A 22,283-nucleotide genomic window follows, 5' to 3' on the forward strand; every position below is an offset into this window, starting at 1 on the left:
TGTTAGTCATGTTAACATCAAAGTAAAAAAGACAAAGTTTGTCTTTCAAAAGGTAACGGTATCCTAATGTGGAAATACCATTATTGCAGTTTTTTTATCTTTGCCAGAAAACACTGAGTCAACTTGTGTTTTCATTCTTCATTTGTCTTATTGAAAATGATATGAAAATCAAGCAATACAATAAAAGAAAATAAAAAAAGGAAGCGAAAATAAAAAATGATGGTGGGAATTAGTTGCGTGGTTTATTGTGTTTGTGTCATTGGAAGCATCTCTTTGCTTGTGCATGAAGGTGTTTCTGTTCCATTATGTTTGTTGTGTGTTTCCCCTCATCACCTGAGTGTGTTCTCTGTGTACAGACCAGACGTGTGTGAGAATCAGCGTCAGATTCTGATCAGGAATGGCAGACATCCTGCCATCGACTTACTGATGGGAGAGCAGAGCCAATACGTGCCCAACCTCACAGAACTGCAGGTATACACACACACACACACACACACACACACACACACACACACACACACACACACACACACACACACACACACACACACACAGTTCAACGTCACACACACCTTTACATCTTTTTCATCTACCACTGCAGGTACACACACACACACACACACACACACACGTAGACACAACACACACGCGCTCGCACACACACACACACACACACCCACACACACACCCACACACACACACACACACACACACCCACACACACATAGACACAACACACGCGCACGCGCACACACACAGTTCAACGTCACACACACCTTTACATCTTTTTCATCTACCACTGCAGGTACACACACACACACACACACACACACACACACACACACACACACACACACACACACACACAGACACAACACACACGCGCACACCCACACACACACCCACACACGCACACACACACACACACACACACACATAGACACAACACACACACACACACACACACACACACACACGCACACACACACACACACACACACACGCACACACACACACACACACACACACACACACACACACACACACACACACACTCAGACACATAGGCTCATTCAAAGAAATGGGAACAAAGCTCCGTCCAAAAACAAACTGATGTTTGCTTACTCAATAACTCATTGAGACAGTTCTGAAACAAATTTGCATCATGACACACACAAACATATATAAATAAATACACACATGATGACACAGACACATAGAGACTTGCATGGCACCACACACACTTCCTCCCTCTGTGCTGGAGTGGGTGTAGGTTAATCTTGCAACAGAAGCAAAAGCCAGCAGGAAGAGAAGCCAAGCCTTCAATCCACCCACCTCTTCAGCTGTGCAGGACAGCATGAAAATATCTTCTTCTGTGTCTCTCCTCGGTCGCCCTATGTCTGTGTCACTGTTCCTCTCCCCCTCTTCTTCCCTCTCCCTGCTGCAGGGTGATGGCAGGAGAGCCATGATAATCACTGGCCCTAACATGGGGGGTAAGAGCTCCTACATCCGCCAGGTGGCCCTGATATGTGTCATGGCTCAGATGGGCTCGTATGTCCCGGCCTCTGAGGCTCGTGTTGGTGTGCTGGACGGCATTTACATCAGGTATGTTTGCAAAAAACAAGCACATTTAGATCCATGTGTAATATCTTTACATAGGTCAAGCTCTAATTCAACTAAGCTCACACTGTGGGAGCATCTGTTATGTGCTCAGGTACAAGAACACAAGACTTGTAAATATACACAAAACTAAAAAAAGTTCTAGGGTGCTCTCGACTTTCCACATTTCCGGTCTCTCCTTAGCTGTCCCATCCAATAAAGGAAAAAATGCCCCATAAAAATAAATAATAAATAATGCATCATTATTGTTTTAATGCTGCCAGACAGCCCTCTACTTTAACATTAACTTTTCTAAACCAAACAGCTTCCACATCCCTGTTCATGCTGCACACTGTAGATCAGCTGTAGATCAGCTGTTTTGGTCACAAAGGATTATTGCCAGCTCAGACTGAAGCACACTTCTCACGCCAAAGATTTGAAAGATGATTCATGCTTTTATTTCTCCAGACGGTCAAAGGAAGTATCTCTTTCTCATCATATAGACTTTACATATTTTTGTTCACTGATATTTGCATTAGATTGCTGTAGATGCCCTGAATACAAACATCGACACTCCAAGGCAACACTGAGACATCCCTGTGTTGGCAGTAAACATTGTCAGAACAGGATTATGTGAAACCACTGCCAAATAAGTCAGAAAGACAGTTGCTGAAAAGCAGTGGTGTACCACTGTCAGGAAAGGTGGCCCTAAGTATAAAATATAAGCAATTAACCAAACCGCCAAAGAAGTTTTAGAAAGCTGTACTTAAAGAAAGTAATTATTTTGTCTACTCAAAGTATCTATTGTATGCCCCCTGCATTTCATCTTTCAGCACTCATTTTTATTGTCATATATTTGCTGACACTTCCATAAACAACCGACCCAAACAGCGGATGTGCAGCATAACACAGTAAACAGCATGCAAAGCAATGTTGAGGTTACACATTTGATGAAAGACAGAGCTTAAGTATGACTGTCCAATGGCAATGTGAAGTTGTAAAGAAGTCGAAATATATCATACAGTTAAATAATGTTGATTCTTTTTAAAGTCTGCCTTTTGCAGATGACTTGAGTATATTTTGCTAGAACCTCATCCTAAGCTTAGCTTCCATGTTGCTCCTGCAGCTGGCCTCTCAGAGAGGGGCTGTGCTGACCACCGCCTACTTAAGGTTATAAACCGTACTCGTTGAAGCCCCACCCAAAAAAAAACTGCACTATCCCTCGTCAATTCTTATCATTGGGTTCTTGGGTTGCCTGTGTTGAATCGTTGTTTGGGTCTTTTGTGTTTGTTTTCCTAATGTGTGATTTTAATTTTGTTTTAAGTCTGTCTGCTGTAGAGTACTCTTTGTGATTGTTTTTATGTGCCCTTTGTGAAGCACTTTGTAAACCGTGGTGCTCTATAAATAAAGGTATTATATTATTATTAAGGTATTTTAAAATGAGACTAAAACACCACACATACACACACATATATCTACTTCACTGTGCAAAAGTTGAATGAAATGCCATGCAAGCTTCAGTGTTCCCCCACGAAAAAAAAAAAAACACTCCAGAATTTCTATCTGAGTGACATTTTCTAGTTTTTGTTTTTCCACACGTGGACAGTGACCATGACAACAGCTGACAGAGTACGACACACTCACCCCTGCAGATCCTTTCTTAATAATGAAGTCTAGTAAAAGGTTGCTTGTGAATCTGCGATAGAGGTAACATAAGGACACAAGAAGGGAATCTCACCGCTTTCCTGAAAAACACCCAATTTACCTTGTGTTACCTTCTTATTCTGTGACATGACTGAGATTATTTCTAGGACTGACACTCAGAGTAATCCTTTCTAATCCCATTGTGTCCCTCACCACACAGGGCAAGATGTGTGTAAAAACGAGCACGGCTGTATTGTTCTGTCAAAATGTGGTACGATGCAGTTCTTTGTATCGTAGAAACTCTCAGACAATAGGACTTAGCTGGAAAATATCGTTTTCTGATTAATCTCATTCTGGAAAGCCGTATGCTCTCTATGTAGTTTCCAGTCCTGACTACGTATGAAGAGTGGAACACAGGCCAGTATATGGTCTCTGTTATTTTTGCCTGAGCTGCAGTATGTGATTAGACCTAATGGCTTGCAGATGTGTGTAATTGTCTTTTTGTGTGTTTAAGCATGTTCCTATGTATTAACCCAGTAGGCGCCAGAGACCTGTCAGCACACGGGTGCATGTTCATGCCTGTGTTCTTTCTTCCCCCCTTCAGAAACACATTTGGCAGTTTTAGCCTCTATAAGAGAATACTGATGTGATGTTGGCTTATCGTTACATGGGGAAGGGTCTGCTTTCATTTTGAGGTTTAAGGATCACACAGTGATTGATTGCGTTGTGTGGACACATGATGTGGACACATGATGATAAAATGAATGACTCAATCAGTTTTAATGAAAAGCATTTGTTCTGCTATTCTGTGAAGTGAAAAAAAAGATCTTGACTAAACAGAAATTAAGAAGAGAAATCAAAATAATGTCTGTTGCCCAAACAAATTTGCCACAAAAAGAGCTGGGGTCTAATTTATAAAGGTTGCTTACGCACAAAACGGGGCCTGAAATTGGCGTACGGCAGTTTTCACGCCAAGTGTGTGATTTATAAAAACAAACTTGACGTGAAAATGTGACTACCGGTAAGCAAACTCTGACCCAGGCGTACGTACATTTTAGAGGCAGGGGGGAAATTGGCGACGCAGTTGGTGAGAGGGAGAACTGAAGTCAGATTATATTTTGATGCCTTTTACACATTTCAATCATTGAATAACAACATTAACAGACCCGCATCACCATCATCACTAAAATCTACATATTCTATTTGAATGTGTGTCTGTGGTGAGTCGTTTCCAATAAGCCGTCATTAAAAGATAAAAGCGTGACTTAAAGTTCATCAAATATTTAATCAGCTTTGCGTGTAGAGGAACAAAACGGGCCGTATCCTAACATGTTCGTCGGGAGGTAAAACCAAAGTAACATCAGAAGACATAAATAAGCTGCGGAGCAAGATGACAGTCATGTTTTCAATGTTTCTAACGCTGTGCAGAGTCACTGAGTATAGTTATACTTTTAATAAAGACTGCTGTACGACGCACACGGAGCGCAGAGACACAGTGACGGCTGCCTCACACACTGATAACATCTTCATCACCTGCATGTGTTTACTGTGTTAATGAGAAAAGTGTGGAGTAAAGCCATGCCCGGTTCTCACAGTTATTATCTCACATATCATCATAATCAGTCAAAGCACAGGCCAAGCTGCCCGTGATGAAACCAGCACGTTAAAACTTATATTCACAGATCAAACTTCTGTCAGATAATATCAGAGAGAGGAGATCTCTGAAGGACGTGAACTCTCTGTAATGTGAAATAAAAAGTGTGTCCTGTAAACATGAAACACTGCAGTGAGACCGTGCGTAATGATGAATGATGAATGGAGAATGCAGTGACGTGGAGTCACTCCATATTTTTATTTTTTATTTGTATTTCTTTTGTGTCCCTCCTGTAGTAAGAAACAAACAAACAAAACATGCTGTCTGACCCCCGCTTCATTCACGAGGACCACGGTTTGTGTGTCGGTAACCTTATTTCCTCTGTCTTCCTCTCTGTTGTTGCCGTGATTCACCGTGAGAACCTTTGATCTTCCGGTTCATTTGTCTGCATGTTCATTCATTAAGTGCTTTGCATTGACCGTATATGGTTGAATGTGGGCGTGAAAAGGGCGGAATAGGAGGCTTGAACTACGTGCGCATATCTCCAGGTGGTTTGTGATTTATAAACGGAACATTGCGTAAAGTTTGCGTGCGAACGGTTTTATAAATCAGAATTATTTTTGGTGCACGCCATTTCCGGGTTTTCGGATTACCTACTCTTTTAGTAGGGATTCTACGCACTCTTTTATAAATGAGACCCCTGCTCTTATTTTTGGTAAACTATGGAGGTAGCAAAAACTTTGAGGTACTGGAGCACAGGACAAATTGCCTTGTGGGTTCAATTGAGGGTATTATATCGTATCATATCTTATCATAGTGTATTGTATCGTAGTGTATAATATCATATTGTATCATATTACAGTATACCATCAAAGTGTATCATATAGTGTATCATATAGTAGCGTATCATATCAGTGTATCGAATCCGAATGTACCGTATCATAGCGTAAGTATCGTAGTGTATCATAAAGTGTACCATAAAAGTGCGTCATATCAGTGTATCATATCCAAGCGGCAACGTCCGGTCTCAAACTATGAAGCCCATGTGGAAGGGTTGTAAACTGCAATTCATCGAGAATCCGCTTGAGGCTGGCTGCAGAAACACCGGAAACCACATAGACATGAATGGGAAAAAGACGATCTTTGCAGCATTAATAAACATGTTTACAGCCTGGTTCAAAAAACGTCTTGGCTCTACGTTTCTAATTTCTTTATCAGCACACACTGTACGGCGGGTGAATTTTTTTCTAGCGCGACAGTTCAGAAGATATTAAGATTACGAGTTTTTGCCCAAATAAGGACATGACTGACTTAACTCCCAGCTAGCTGTTGGTTAGGACGCTCAAACTCCGCCCCTTTACGTCACACTCTGCCTGGTTGAGTTCCGCATTTCCAATATGGCTGTCGCGGTAGATCGACTTCAAAAGAGCCCTCAGGAACAGATGGGTGACCTCACGGATATTACGGCCGTTATTTATACAGTCTATGATCATATCGCCGTGTATCGTATCATAGCGTATCGAATGGTGTAGTATCGTATTATAGCATAGAGCAACATATATCTTAACAAATTATATTTATAGTAGCATAACGCAACATATCATGCACTATCATACCATGCCGTATACTATTGTGTCTTATCTTATCATATTATATCATATTTCTTATATCTATCCTATTGTACAATATTGCACAATATTGTGCAGTATTGTATTGTATCATGTTGTTGTGAATGTATCGTATCGTGTTGTACAGTTTCAAATCGTACTGTTTGGTATCATACAGTATGGAAAGGCATGGTATAGTATTGTATCAAGTATTTCAAATATTGGAACGTATCACTGTTAAATTTATATTTCAACAAAAATTACAGTAAAAGCCAAATAGACAACTTACAATGTTATCCAAAGCGACGTACATACGAGAACAAGAACAACACAAGCAAAGATCTAGACAAGAGGAAACAAGATCAGTAAGAGTAACAAAGTGCTTCAAGTCAATTTGGGTGCAGGTACTGCCAAGCAGTGTAAAGGCAATGCACAAAAGTAAATAAGGAATTTCTTTCTTTTTTTCTTTTAAAAAAAAATAAAATAAGGAACATCTACAATGAAGCAACCAAACCATTTAAGACCTTCCATTATCATCATCAACAATTAACATCACCACAATAATGACCAAAGTACCAAGTGCTGGGTCACTCAAGAGCTGAACACAGATTCCCAGAGTAGAGCAGGACAGTGCGAGTCAATTGTAGCTGGAAGACATGATCTGCCACTGGGGACAACAGTGGAGAACAGTCTAGCTAAGTGCATGGTGCTTCCTAAAGAGCTGGGTCTTTAGTACAACTCTCTACAACTGGTAGAAGACTTTGACAAAACTTTTTTCTTTATTCATTTATAAAGTCATGATCAGATAATCATGTGTTTTCTACTTTTGTGAATCACTGAAAAAACCCAACATATTTATCTTTATAATGAAAGATAATTCAACTGAATAATGATAATATCAGGATAAAAATCAGTATAAATCGATTTGTTGGGTCGGTCCTTTCTATGTGTTTTGCATCGTGTTATATTGATGAATGGGGGATGAGGGGAAAAATCACTAAAGATGAAGCTGGAAAAGAAAAAGATGAAATATTGACAATTTGCCTTAAAATAAACAACATAAGTATGGTCACTGTTGGTTCCTGTACTGTCAGTGTTACTATACTGGTTACTGTTATTATAAATGAGGAGAGGGAGAGGACTGTTTGTTGGTTTAAAGGCAAGAAAGACTCCAGAGAATTTTGCAGTGCGGCTCGTGCCTCACAGCCATGTGTTAAAACAGATCCAGATATTTCTTAAAAGAACAGGTATAAAACAAAAACAAACTTTAGGATTGTGTTAGAGGTAATGTTAGTCTGGATAAAGGATCTGAATGAGGGAGTCATTAGTGTCAGCTATGGATCAGGGCATTAGTGAAAGTGAGATTATAGAATTACTGTATATAAGTCCCTGAAGGTACATACAGTAAATACAGCAGAACGGAAACACATGCCTCTACACGTGTGTCCTTGTGTTGTTAAGTCAGGTCTTTGATTTGGGTCAGAGGTTTTCTCTCAGATAAAAAAAAAGAATCTTAGAGATAATTAATGTCCACAGAGAGAGCTCACACACACACACACACACACCCACACACACAATCCGCTGTCCTCTCCTCACCTTCTCGGTTACCTCTGTCGTCTTCTCTGATTCTAATTGGACCACTTGGCCTCTTTCTACCAATGAGTGTTTGATCCTGAGGGGAATCTGTTTTGATAATAAACGCCCGATTAATTCCCACTGCCATGCAGAAGCAGCGGTGGAGACGCTTCATCTTGTGTGTGTGTGTGTGTGTGTGTGTGTGTGTGTGTGTGTGTGTGTGTGTGTGTGTGTGTGTGTGTGTGTGTGTGTGTGTGTGTGTGTGTGTGTGTGTGTGTGTGTGTGTGTGTGTGTGAGAGAGAAAGATGCTGTGTGTTTATGGGGGAGAGGGAGTAAAGCTTTACTACAGAGCAGCGAGCAGACTTTGTGGGTTGGGGTAATGAGTTGGTGCGTGGGTGTCTAATGGGATATCCTGTCTGAAAGGATTCAGATGATTGATTATCAACGAGGATCAAATTGATAATATGGAGACTGGTTTAAAGCTGCATGCTGCCTCTCAGATTCTTGGTTTTATTTTCTACTGCAACACTTTTACAAATATGTCATACAAGTGGATTGAGTGTAATTCTGTGTGTATGCAGCTGCTGCGTGTGTTTTCTTGTCTGTATTGAGTCCTGAAGGTTATAGAGCACATTCTTCCATCCCTTCATGGTTGTTATGGAAACAGCAAAAGGAAGCAGAATGTAAAACTGTTTTGAAAGGGACCTTTAATCGACCATGGACTCCTAGCAGTGATTATGAAGTGTTTTACTAATGTCTTTTACAAGCTGCACTCTCATATGAAAATGCAGCCTGTTTTTTCTTTCGTGTGCGTGCGTGCGTGCGTGCGTGCGTGTGTGCGTGCGTGCGTGCGTGCGTGCGTGCGTATGTGTGTGTGGGCTGAGGAATGTGGCTGATGTCCAAAAAAAGAAAAATCCTCACAAACAGTGGTGAGTGTTTTGGTGCCACCCGGTCTCTGTGCAACATCCTCACCCTTGTGGGTGTTGTATACTGATGTGAAACATGTTGAGTATGTGGGAAAATGTTGTATCCTAAATCGACTCATTGGTACCTCGCAGTTTTTATAGTAAGCGCTGAACTCTCAGAGTGCCTGTGCCAGCTTATAGGCAGCATTCAGAGCAGGACAGGCCTTTATCTTTCTATAGTACCTGGAGGTTTAAACCAGACAGAGTGGAGGAAAGTCTGCCAAATGTTGGAGAAAATTCAAGAGAAAATGGAAATTATTGACAAAATAATTGCCTAAATCCTTGTGTTGTGCTGTCTTTGATCTTCTCGCTGCGCATATCTAGATGAAAATATGGGTTACTGTGCAGTCAGACAGCAAATAGAAATCACACAGCATCATGATGGAGCAACAGAGACAAAAACAAACAGGTTTATAAAGTTAGATGTTTAAATCTTCCATATATAAAAACAGTTTGTCACTGTTAGAAAAGCTTTGCGGCAAAGTTTCTGGCACTTCCTTCTGAGCTCACATGATGTGGTGTTACTTGAACAATATCCTGCTTAACTGAGATTAAATTTAGATCAGGTTTAAAAGTTAGCAGCCATTTGTGTCACATTTCAACAGCTCCTTGATAGACTTTGTTTTTGCAACATTCACAACACAGCCCCACTGGGCGGAGAGTACCATTAGCAAGGCAGCATAAAATGCAACAAGTTAAGAAGTTTTTCTTAAACAAAGATAATATCATGCTGAATTCACTGAGGACCATAGACAGATGATTCAGACGTGTCTGTGTCAGAGTGTGGATGATTGTTCTTCAAGCTTTCCAGGACATTAGTTATCAGAGAAGCCAAATCTGAACTCTCTGACTGTTGCTTTGTGTTCTTGTATGGCTTTAGTTTTGGTTACCTGCCAATAAAATGTGATGATCCTGGTTTAATAATCTGGCTGTTAACTTAATTTATTTTTAGCTCTGGACTGCATTAGTTCTTTTATTACTGCTATAAGTATTGTTTTAACACCATTTTAATTATTAGTTATTCTATTTTAAAATTTAAATTGTATCCTGTAATTTATCTTATCTTCTATCTTCTTATCTTTTATTAATTTATTATATTACCTATTACTGTTATTGTATGTCTCTTTGCTCTTTGGTGAAGCACTTTTCAAACATTCATGCTTGAATGTTTGAAAAGTGCTATATATATATATAAAGATGAGTCAAGTTGAGATACCATTGATGATCAGTAGAAGCAGCGTTGTGATTGGTTAGAGTCATTGAGAATTCAAACTTCTGAACCATCTGACAGCTTTCAGGGAACAAAGAGTCTCAAGAGGAAAATACTTGAAATGTGTGTAAACATGCTTCCAGGAGCGGTGCGAGGTGATGATGAATTGACTCTATATTCAGAATTGGTTTGTTTGGCGGGAAGAGCGGACTCAATGAGAGCAGCAGGACACCCAGCTGGTGCAGTGTTGCAGTGTTTCAGCCGTACATCTTCTCATCAGAGGACAGACAGAGTGTGAACAGCCGTCCTCCTTCTCATTTGATTCCGTCTTTCCTTTCTGCAGTGCAGTATAGATCGGTCATAATTTCCCCAGGGTTTAAAGGCATACATGCACACATGCACTATAAATTGGCTAAGGAAATGCAGTAGCATGCCTGCCACACCTCCATCCTTTATAGCGTGTGATGTAACTATGGTAACTCAAGATCTGGAGGCTCATTCATTGATAGTTAGTTTGTTAGAATGTCAACCAGGACAGAAAAAGACAGATTTAGAGGTGAGAAACAGACTGGCAGAGATGTTGCTTGGTGATCCAGCTGGAGTTTTTATCCCATGAGTCATTGCTCTGCTCTACTCTGTCTGACAGCCGGATCCAAGCGTCAGAGTAGCGCTCAAACAGGCTCTGAGGTTTGTTAAGAAATCATCTTGTTCTCATCGTATTTCTTTAAACAGTAAATGTCATTCAACATGTGCTTAACAAATGGCAATTTTCTTCTTTGACAACAAGCCTGCTCAAAACTTACCAGCTCGAACACATAGCGTTGGGTTCAGAATCTCACCTGTATTTTTCGTGACTATAGACCATATAATAAAACAGATCTGCACCTAGTGACATCATCCATTGATTTATGAAGCAGAGTTATGAAGCCTAATGTCAGTGGTTACCTTATTGGAAATGCTGACTAGACCTAACTTTTGGTTGACCTAACGAGGCAAAGAGGTGGAGTTGAGGCAGGCGTTTAGCCTCCTTGCTTACAGTGACCATGTGCCCACTTCTCAGTCAAGTCAGCCATGCTCTTAAGTTTAAAAGTGTAATAGTTTAAAACTCATTAAGACACTTTCTTAATATGAGTGAAATTTGCATGGCTTTCAAAAGCATGCATGTTGCTAGTTAGTCTGTTCTGTGCCACTGTACAAACATGGCGGTGCAAGATGGTGGCCTCCTAGGTAGGGCACCCGCACCTCTTCAGATAAAAAAAAGCTCACTCCAAGTTAACTAAACAGAAAAAAAAAATTACATTCAGAGGATTTTCCAGTAACTTAAAGACACTTTGGAATATCATATTCCATATCTGCCAAGTCTGCTTTGCTAAATGCTGAAATACTACACTCTGTATCTTTAAAACAAACTTTCCGAGAGATAAATAACCAGAGATATCTTAGCACACAGTAGCTGGTATTCCATGTTGGCGCTACAAGGGTTTTTTACTGGGCATTGATCATATAGACCCTGAGGCAGATGTTGGAACATGAGAATCTTTCCAAAAACAGATGTAACAGGCTGCACAGAGTCCTGAACTCTTCAACAAGCTGGACCAAATCACTCAACATCAGCGTCCTATCTCAGCAAAGCTCTTGTGGCTAAATGTGTGTGAACCCCTCCACAGCTTCACTCTCGATTTTGAGCTGCAACGTCCCTTCATTCTTTTTCTTCTGTTATGTTTTGAAAAAGACCCTCAGTGTGTTTTAATTAACATCTCACTCAATTTCTTTGCACTCCCCCTCTTCCATCTCTCTCTGTCTTCTCTTTGTAAGTTGTTCTCTTGGAAGAACAGGAGGAGCAGGTTCACAGATAGAAAAATAGCAGATTCTCAATTTATCTGTCTGTGGGTGGTTGTTGGAGTTTGGGGAAGAACGACAGCAGTGTGTGATTTCCTCAGTCCCTTGGATATTGTTGAAAGAGTTGAATCTTAAAACATTAAAAAAACTTTTCTTTATGTATTTAAATAATTTGGTGTTTGCCTTTCCCGTTATCAAGATACAATGAAGCTGGTCCCTTACACTTCATGTACAGCACAACTAGTCGTCTGCTTCCTCAAAGTCAGATTCTCAAACACAAAAGTTATTGTGCTTTCTGATCTTCCTATATCTCTCCCTTCCCCTGCTGTATCTGGAATCTTACCAATTTTTCCTCCTCTTATTTGCATCAGAATGGGGGCCTCAGACAACATCTACAAAGGCCGCAGTACCTTCATGGAGGAGCTGACTGAAGCCTCAGAGATTATTTCCCATGCAACAGAACGTTCGCTGGTCATCCTAGATGAGCTGGGACGGGGCACGAGCACCCATGATGGGATTGCCATCGCTTATGCTACCCTGGAATACTTCATCCGAGATGTAAGTGTGTGATTGTGAACGTAGACTATCATGTGTGAATAAGAAGAGATGAGAAATGAGAGGGGAGACAATGATGGGATGAGTAACAGTTGCTCTTTGAGCTAAATTACCTGAAAACTCGGGCTGTTAAATATTCACTAGTGTTGTTAAAACTTAATGCCAGTCCAATTAAGTGTTGAGCCAATAGGAGGTGTGTGTATGTGTGTATGTGTTTTTGATTGTATGTCCTTGTGGGCTCTGCAGACTGTGGTGGTTGTTTGTTTTGCAGTCAGAGACGAGGCTCCAGAGAGGCCGCAGCAGCAGAGCAGCTCTTCAAAACTGAGCAGAAATGTGGACAAGCTTGATCTACAACGTTAATATGCTGTTAGAGAGCAAGCTGCAAGAGAAAAAGAGCTGGAATTGACCCGTAGATACCTTAAATGTTCATACTGAGGGATGTATGTTCTTACTGCAGCAAGCTTTATCTTATTATCCTGAAAAAACAGCATAATCAAGACTGATGATAGGCTGTCTAATGTCCACCCTTTGCACTTAACAGAACCTTAACAGGAACCAAATGTGATCGTATGTGTCCATTATTTCTTATTCACGTATTTCCTTAATGTGTCGTGTGTCTGCAATTGAGACCAAAGGGAGGTACAGCTGCAGGTTGATAGCACAGGTTGAAGTACATCAGTATCCCAGTGGGAAAGACTGAATGTGTGTTTGTATGATTCTGCTGGGAATATGTGTAGTAGCACAGACAGGCGCCCATTGGGTGTTGCACAATGTTGCGTATCTCCATTTTGACTGAATAGGTGAGTTGTACCCTGGGGGATGACAGAGAAAAGGCCTGTTTCTGCCTCGAAAGTAGGTTATGAACAAGGAGCCTTTGCGATAGTTCATGCAAGACATGAAAGTCATACGCTCCAGCTGTCATCAGCTGACAGTCTACTGATTGAATTATTGTTTCCAGTCTCTCACAACCAATCACAGCTCAGTCTAACGACAAGACGGTCCATTTAAACACATCTACCCTCTTACTGATCCCTGCAACACCCATACTGCCCACACTCTGCTGCTGCTGGTGAAGCTATGCTGAGAGTGTTCCTGACTGAACCAACATTAGCTAGTCAATCAATGCTGCCTCATGGAGACATTAGAGTAATTGCAGGTACCAATTAGTGTTAACAACAAGATCAATGTGCTACACATAAAACTCATTGTTACATTATTTGACATTTGACATACTACTTTGCAACACATAGCTGTTCATTTTTCCCAGCTGTTAACAGTCAGAATAGTTCCCTCTGTATGATATAATTGAAAAAAACATCTGGCTTCCTCATCATTCTCATGTTTTCATATTTCACTGTCAAATGAGACCAAGTTTTTTGTTGACAGCGGGCTGTTAGATGTTATGTTACAGAATGTTTTGATGCCGACTTTTAAAAAACAACAACATCAGATCGGCACAGCATAGCTAAGTCTTGCTAGCTTGTCTAGCTTGGCAACCCTAGTGCTTGATAAAAACAATCTTATTCAATTTGTGAATGTGCTATCTTTTTCAAAATTACACCCTCAACTAACAGAACTCATGATGATAGAGTGTGTGTTTTGACATACATATAAACATGGGGGGCTGTGGTTAGTTGTGGAGTTGGTCATCTTCCGGTTGGAAGGTTTGAGGTTCGATCTTGTTGTCCACATGCTGAAGTGTCCTTGAGCAAGACTATGTAGTCCATATCACAGTGTGTGAATGTGTTGAATTAGTCAATACTGATGGACACTCCAGGAACCAATGGGTGACATCACAGAAACTACATCCATGCTTTATGTACAGTCTATGATTTTGTTAGATGTACTCCAAAATAGTCATCCATTGTTGCTGTTTGTTCTGAGGATAGGAAACCATTTTCTATCCTGTTAGCCTATGTGAGGTCATTATGTCAGATATTGTGCATCAGCTAGTCCTGATGTTGTCACGTGACCCAAAAACCCTCTAGTGCAGATTTAAAACTAACATCATTGAACTCATGTAGCCCAGAGGTCTTGTGTTGTTGATGTTAGAGTGGCGTGAGTCCCTTTAAAGGTTGGATACTCTCTGGAAAGAAAGGATTTGTCAACTTGGATATTTCCACTGACCTTAGGAAGCACTCGAGGAACTATATCTTTGTCATACTCTCATGGATAAGCACACTACCAGCTGTTTAGCTCACAGTCTGTAAACAACACAAATCACCAATTTGAGACTCCTGTTGGTGAAAGAGTGAGCCTCAGGGTGCAGCTCCATCTTCAGTCCACAGTGACAGGAGCCATCGATAGGATTCTGGAGTTTTACCACCATTAAGTGTACTCTCTCTTCTGCTCTTCTGCTCCCTTTGAAATAATCATAGTTTCCAAGCTGTATCCAATCTATGAGTGCTGATATTTAGGCGTTAGGCATTTTGTTTATTTTACGTTTCCAAGACCTCAGTCAAAAAGCTCAGAATGGCCCCCTGTTTAAATATAGATGAATAAACATTTATCTTTGAAAATCCCCTTCAAGATTTCATGTTTTACCAGTTCCACATTAATCTTTGGACAGAATCTCAGGGTTATGTAATCCTGCTGGATAACGTCAACTGAAAATGTGTAAGAAACAGCTAATGCAGGACAGAGCTGCTGCTGGCAGGAGAAGGGAGCTCTCTAACCACCTGTTGTATAACCACATTGATTTGTAAGAGAAGCCTTGCTATTAAAGGAAAGATAAACAAAAGGGCACAAGAAAGTTCTGCTTCGCAGTGAAAGTTGTGCTTCACAGTGAAAGGCATCCTCAGTACAGGCAGACCTGCAGAGTCTTTCACACTCGCTCCCCGTCCTCCTACTCATCCTCCTCCTCCTCCTCCTCCTCCTCTGCCCCGTCCTCTTCCTCCTCCTCACCAGACTCAACTGTTCCCGTCGAAAGTCAGACTGCTCCTGTTTTGACTCGGTTGTTATAGTAACACACCTTTCCATGTCCCCCACACTCACCTGAGAGGTAGTTAAGAATGTAGATGGGTTTTATAACACTGATGAATAAAAGAGACAGCCTTGACGCAGGGAGAGAAAGAGAAGCGGAAACAGGGGAAGGAGAGTGGATCGCTAAAACGAGGAGTTGCTTCAGTGAGAAGTGGCAGCTGAACTCACGATCATCACATGGTCTTTTTCGGTCCATGTTTGTCTGATTAAATTCCTTTCTGGCTGTGATGTGCACCTCTTCTTTAGCCATTACTCATTCTCAGACTCACTTTTACTCACGCACACAGCAGGTCCTGCCATTAGCTTCACACTAAGCTCAGCACTACACAACTCTCAAACCATGACTCAGACTTGCATGTGACTGTATAAACACTGTTATTCTGCACTGTAATGGCTGGCAGAATCAGACTCATGCTGCAAACTTGGTCTCTTGGTAAGGACTAGAACTCACTAGAGCTCACTTCTGGCTGCACACTGGTGGGTAAATTTTCAGTAGAACGTATCACTCAATGTGGGTGTAAATGGTCGGATGTTCTCATGCTGGTGCACAATGCTCCTGCATGTGCTCTGCTGCTCCCTGCCCTTCACTGTATACTGTACTGTCCTCATACACATCTAGACTGTGGTTCCCTTATCAGAAACACTGATTTCTTTTATAGGAATTCCACCTGTTGAAAGTTTTATTGTAAGAATTTTGGAGCATTAGTGCATTGCAAACATGGTTTAGAAAGTGAAATCGCACTACAGTGTTGTCCAAAACTCTGTCACTTTTTAGCAGGCACTCAAGTTGGCTCTGATCTCCTTTTACATAAGTACTTTTAATACTGCAGGCACAGGGCACAGCTTACTTGCTTTCTTTCCAAAACTTTAACATTTAAAGGTTCTTATGCTGACTGTTGTGTGGCATCGAACAAGCAGCATGTTCCCTCTCTTCCCAATGACATACATTTTCCAAAATACCCAGGAATATTTCATGTATGCCAAATACATAAATCCAGATTTTGGAACCATAATAAAAAACACAACTAGACTTGAAACAGCTGTGTTCAAGACCTGATATTGACTGACCAATAACAGTTGACATTGCAACTAGCAGTCTACATTTTCCCTCTTAATCACCTCTACTCATAACTAAGAATGAGCACAAGTTGTGTCAAATGCAGAAGTTATCGTTCATTATTTTGGACTGGAAAATTTTTTAATTTTGGCTTCTCTTGCTGCACCAGTTTCAATCTCTTCCCTGTTTAACTGCTTTTCTGCATAGCTGGCCATGCACATTTCTTGATCATTATTCATTTTTGTAAAGGTTGCATGAACATGTTGCACTCTTGGGTCTCTATTGGCCCTTTTCCACCGGCCCGTCTTAGCCCTACTCTACTCGACTTGACTCGACTGTACTCGGTTTGTGTTGCGTTTTCACGGGCGCGGTACCTCGTGTCAGATACCAGTTTTTTGTACCTGCTCTGCTCTGGTTCCAAGTGAGCTGAGCTGATACTAAAAGGTGACGACCCCGCCCATTGTGAGTCGGTACTCGGGCTGGTGGAAAAGGTACCCAAACCGAGCCGAGTCGAGTACAGTAGAGCCAAGTCGAGTTGAGTAGGGCTGGAACTGTGTAGGGGAAAAGGGCCATATGTCAATTAATGTGCAGGACTTGCAAATTTGTGATACAGTCATGCCAAAAGGTGCTTGTTCCTTTACAAAACCTGACAGGGTGAGAAAGACCCTGAGGAGAAGGGTTCTAATTTGCATAACTCCTTATTTTCTGTACAATAACCCCATTTATTACCCAGCAAGCTACTCAAGACATAAACAAGTTGACACAGAAAGTGCAGTGTATTATTTAGTATTTCTGTTGTAGCACAGCTGCAGCTGTATAAAAAAAAAATTCTCCAGAAGAAGCTAGAACATGCAAACAGACTCCAAACAGACGTGCAAAATTTGTAAAGTTTCTCATGAAGAGGTTCACACACCCTGTCTACAAGCTGTAGACATTTTAATAACAATGCAAAATAATTGTTTCTCTCTTGGCTCTAAGTGCTCTATAAAAGTATAAATAGTGTTCAAAGAATGGCCTCATTATTGAGCAGGGTCACCTTCAATCATCTGTGCTTTCTGTTGAATTGTTAATGTAATGAAAAATGCCACAGGCCTTTATGTACAAAGTAAAGACAAGAAACAACCTTAAGGAAAGGTCATCACCTTTACACCTGTTGTTGACCCTAAACGACTTTAGGCCAATGAGAAAATTAGATTGACTCGCAGCCAAAGTCCGAGGTCAGTGAAACACGCATGCATGCTTCATTCACCACAAACCCCTGACACAGACACATCCCTTCAGGGAGAGCCTTGTTAGTTCTGAGGTGAGAAACAAAGGGTGTTGACTGGAGTTAGAATTGGATTTGTGTGTTATTGGATGGAGAGGAGTAACAAGAATGAGAGACAGCAGAACTGTTGACACCTCTTGCATTTTCCTGAGGATCAGATTACCGAGAGAAAGCACACAATCTCTGACAACGCATCATTATAAAACAGGTGTGAAGAGCAGTGATGCTCGACGGGTGTAGAGTGAACCAGACACCAATTTGGAGCTCCAGCCTTATAAGAGACATGTAACAGGACAAGAGGAAGTGAACAAGGTGACACAATTCAGGGGAAGTGTTATCAGTGGCATGTGGCAGATCAGAGGTCTGTCAGAGATGTAGTTATGTTGAAACTGTCAGGTCGAATAGGTTGAACACACCCTGTCCCATCTGGATCCAAACTCCTCAAAGTCTGGTTCTTTGTAAACAGAGCAGACTTTAGCTGACTTTAAGAGTGAAAAAAAAAATATTTCAGTCATAATAATCATAGTAGTCTAACACAGTTTGGCAGTAGTTTGGTGCAGTGTTTAGAGACAACATTGTATGTAAGCTGTGTCTGGACAAAACAGGCATATTGCCACTTAGCCAGAGCAATGCATTGCCAGCAAAGACTTTGGATGTTAACCTGCATGGACTGAAGGCTGGTGGTGCTAGCTCTGCTAACCTTAGCCCATAGACTGTACAAAATATGGACGTAGTATCCGTGACGTCACCCATCTGTTCCTGAGCGCTCTTTTGAAGCCAATGGACAGCGGCGGCCATATTGGAAATGCGGAACTCAACCAGGCAGAGTGTGACGTAAAGGTGCGGAGTTTGAGCATCCTAACCAACAGCTAGCTGGGAGTTAAGTCAGTTGTGTCCTTAATTGGGCAAAAACTTGTGATCTTAATATCTTCTGAACTGTCGCGCTAGAAAAAAATTAACCCCTCGTACAGTGTGTGCTGATAGAGAAATTAGCTACGTAGGGCCAAGCCGTTTTTTGAACCAAGCTCTAAACATGTTTATTAATGCTGCAAAGATCGTCTTTTTTCCTTTCATGTCTATGTGGCTTCCGGTGTTTCTGCAGCCAGCCTCAAGCAGATTCTCGATGCAGTTTGTAACACTTTCGCATGGGCTTCATCGTTTGAGAGCGGAGGTTGCCGATTGCCTTAGCCACACTCTGCAAACCAGTTTAACATGGACCCTACCTGACAGAACACACAACACAGCTTCTGGTTCAGGCTCTTGTAATGTCACGCATTGACTACTGCAACTCTCTACTGGCAGGCCTCCCTGCATGCACAGTTAAACCTCCGCAAATGATCCAGAATGCAGCAGCACGTCTGGTCTTCAACCAGCCTAAGACAGCTCATGTCACTCCCCCGCTACACTGGCTTCCAGTTGCAGCTCGCATCAGATACAAAACTCTAATCATGACTTACAAAGCAGTAACCAAAACCGCTACAGTTTACCTGGAACCCCTCATCCAGGTCTACTGCCCTTCTCGCTACGCTCAGCCTCTGAAAAGCGCCTAGTGCTTCCAGCGCACAAGGCCTTAAAATCACTAGCTCGACTCTTCTCTTCTGTTGCCCCTAAATGGTGGAATGAACTGGCCAACTCCATTCGATCTGCAGAGTCCCTCTCTACTTTCAAAAGACCGCTAAAGACCCAGCTCTTTAGGAAGAACTATGCACTTAGCTAGACTGTTCTCAACTGTTGTCCCCAGTGGCGGACCATGTCGTCCAGCTACAATTGACTCGCACTTTCCTGCTCTACTCTGGGAATCTGTGTTCAGAAAAATTCCTCATTTACTTTTGTTCATTGCCTTTACACTGCTTGGCAGTACCTGCACCCAAATGGACTTGAAAGCACTTTGTTACCCGTACTGATCTTGTTTCCTCTTGTCTAGATCTTTTCTTGTGTTGTTCTTGTTCTCGTATGTACGTCGCTTCGGATAAAAGCGTCTGCTAAATGACATTGTAACATTGTAATATTGTAACATTTGCCCGCAGACACTCTGACCATGTGTTTAGCTGTGTTAGATTAATTGTGCTCAATTTTTTGATTGTTTGAGTGTTTGTTACCTTTTGACTAGTTAATTGGTCAGTTTGAATTTCTGTTTCCTTACTAAGGTTAGAAACATGTCTTTTGTTCAAAGCTAATGTTACTAATATGTATGCTAACAGGTTTCAAAAACTATCACCAGGCGATCAATGGTCAGTCGATGTTAGTGTTGTTCAGGACAGAACTGTTCCCATTAAAAAAGGTCAAATCTGATAAGAAATGATAAGAGGCCTTTTCTGTGGTTAAGAACATTGTGCTTGTGCTCCTTTTCCTCTTAAACCAGCTGTTTAAATTTGGGTTCTAGAGATTAGAGATCACAGGACCTCGGACCTGAAGCTTATTTCTTGGATCCAATTTGATTATGACTCGAACCATTATTTGATCAATGAAATTGCCCAAGATTAATTTGCTCATGACTAATGGATCAATTGACTAATGGTTTCAGCACTAATTTTATTAGATTGTCCTGCTCACAGCTGTCAGTGCTGCCCGGGGTGGTCTGGTAATGAGCTGCCATTAGCACCTAATCAGACCATTATCTGAGCTGCAGCCTCCCTCTGCCACGCTCTGTTTGTGTTTACCTTTGAGTGTAGGTGGACAGGGATGATTGTGGTGCAGGCCTGTGTGTGTTTGTTTGGGTGCAGGTCTGTGTGTGTTTGTTTGAGGTGTGTGGGAGTCACCCTGCACGTCTCTGTCATAGGGAGGTATTACTACTGACGTGTGACCTTTTTTAGACTAACCTGTTAACATCCATACCTGGAGACAGCAGAGTCCTGCGGCCGCCTGTCTGCTGCGGTGATGTAACACTCAGACCTGCTTCACCATGAAAACTGAACACAGTTTGCAACTACCAGCGTCCAGACAACACTGGATTATTTTTATACTAACACTTTTGGAATATCTAATCCAACATTAGTCATTGGATTTCAAGTCTGTCACATTGTTTAGACAGATTTTTTTTTTAAGCCTAACCCTAACCCATTAACATACTGTGAAAATCCCCCAACACCTAATCACATATTATTCTATTGTTAAAGTAAGCAAGAGAGTGCATTTGTTTTAGTTAAGAGCTCTCAGCAGCTGTGCTAAGAGTGCAGCACAGAGAGGAAAAAAAAAAATCGTTCCTGCATTTGCTCGAGGGGCTGAGAGAGTGAGGGAGTGCATGCACCACCCGCTTTTTGTAATTTTTATGTCTTACTCTTAATGCCAGAGTTCAATCATGCAGCCTTTGGATGGCTTGAAGGCCCTGCAAAGATTAAAGAACAGCAAGATGAGGTGAAGTGCTGTCACTTTGCTCAATCTCTCTCTAGAGAGCCTGAAAAGCCAGGTGTTGGGTAACGGAGAGAACAGCAGAATAACAGAGTGATTGACTGTGGAGATCTTAAAGAGAAAGATGGAAAGAAGAAAGACAGGCGGGGGGAAAAGTGACACAATACTGTATGTATACAGTGCAGTTACATTTGTAATAGTGGTGATGATATTCACAAACAGTGACTGCATGCATAAGCTGAACACACTGCAGGATACTGACTGAGACAGTTAAGTAACACTGATCCAAAGTACAGTAGACAAAAAGCTCTTTGTTTTTCAGCTACGACTTTCACTTAGTTGTAGTAACACAGATGGTGTTACATAATGCAACATTTGTTGTGATACCTACTGTTTGGTACCAAGTTACTCAATCTCCTTTGTCTCCTCTCTCTCTTGTTTCTTCTGCCTACTTTTCTTTCTAAAGAAGGCTAACAAATTAGTAAAAAATAATTGGATTATTGCTTCCCGAGATCAAAGGGCGAAAAAAGCTTAAAGTAGAGAGACTGAAGATCTCAATGTCAACAGGCTTACTAATTATGTAGCTGGACAAAGGGTAAAGATGCATATTTGTATTTGAGCCTATATTTTTATGCAATGAGCTAACTAGCTTCAGCAGGTATAATATTTGGTTCAGTGGTGCTGTGATGTGCTTTCCATTTCCCTAAACTTTGCCTCTGCAAGTCCTACTTCTATTCGACTTGTATTACAGTTTTCTTATAGAGCTGCCTTCAGGACAAAAAACTTTATCATCAGACATCTGCAAAATGGCTGACATTGCAATGATACTGAGCTATACTCTGGGCTTTGAGTTAGTTAGAACTTGTAGCATTTTTTTAATGTTCAACTGGTGAACATTTTAAAGCCCTCTATGAGGAACTTCAGTTTGCGCTGATTTTGGCGCCCACTGTGGACAAATGGTCCCTCTGTGATCTGACCCTGTACATGTGAGAGTAGTATTGTTTTTAACAAAGAGATTTCATCCTGCTGTCTTTAAACAGT

The 22,283-nt window shown here is 41.3% G+C and overlaps 1 protein-coding gene across 3 annotated transcripts in view; it reads left to right on the forward strand.

The window, feature by feature from the left end:
- msh3 (mutS homolog 3 (E. coli)) overlaps window positions 1–22,283 on the forward strand; it is a 49,868-nt gene that overhangs the window by 23,524 nt on the left and 4,061 nt on the right. For 2 of the 3 annotated variants that reach the window (XM_034692313.1, XM_034692312.1), the window contains exons 19-21: window positions 357–471; window positions 1,448–1,605; window positions 12,405–12,591. In XM_034692313.1, coding sequence (XP_034548204.1) covers window positions 357–471; window positions 1,448–1,605; window positions 12,405–12,591 — 460 coding nt within the window. Of the gene's footprint in view, window positions 1–356; window positions 472–1,447; window positions 1,606–12,404; window positions 12,592–12,859; window positions 13,146–22,283 lie in introns of those variants that run through there. The other variant, XM_034692314.1, reaches the window with a different exon arrangement.

Source organism: Notolabrus celidotus, chromosome 9 (assembly GCF_009762535.1).
Source record: "Notolabrus celidotus isolate fNotCel1 chromosome 9, fNotCel1.pri, whole genome shotgun sequence".
NCBI classification, from domain to species: Eukaryota; Metazoa; Chordata; class Actinopteri; order Labriformes; family Labridae; genus Notolabrus; species Notolabrus celidotus.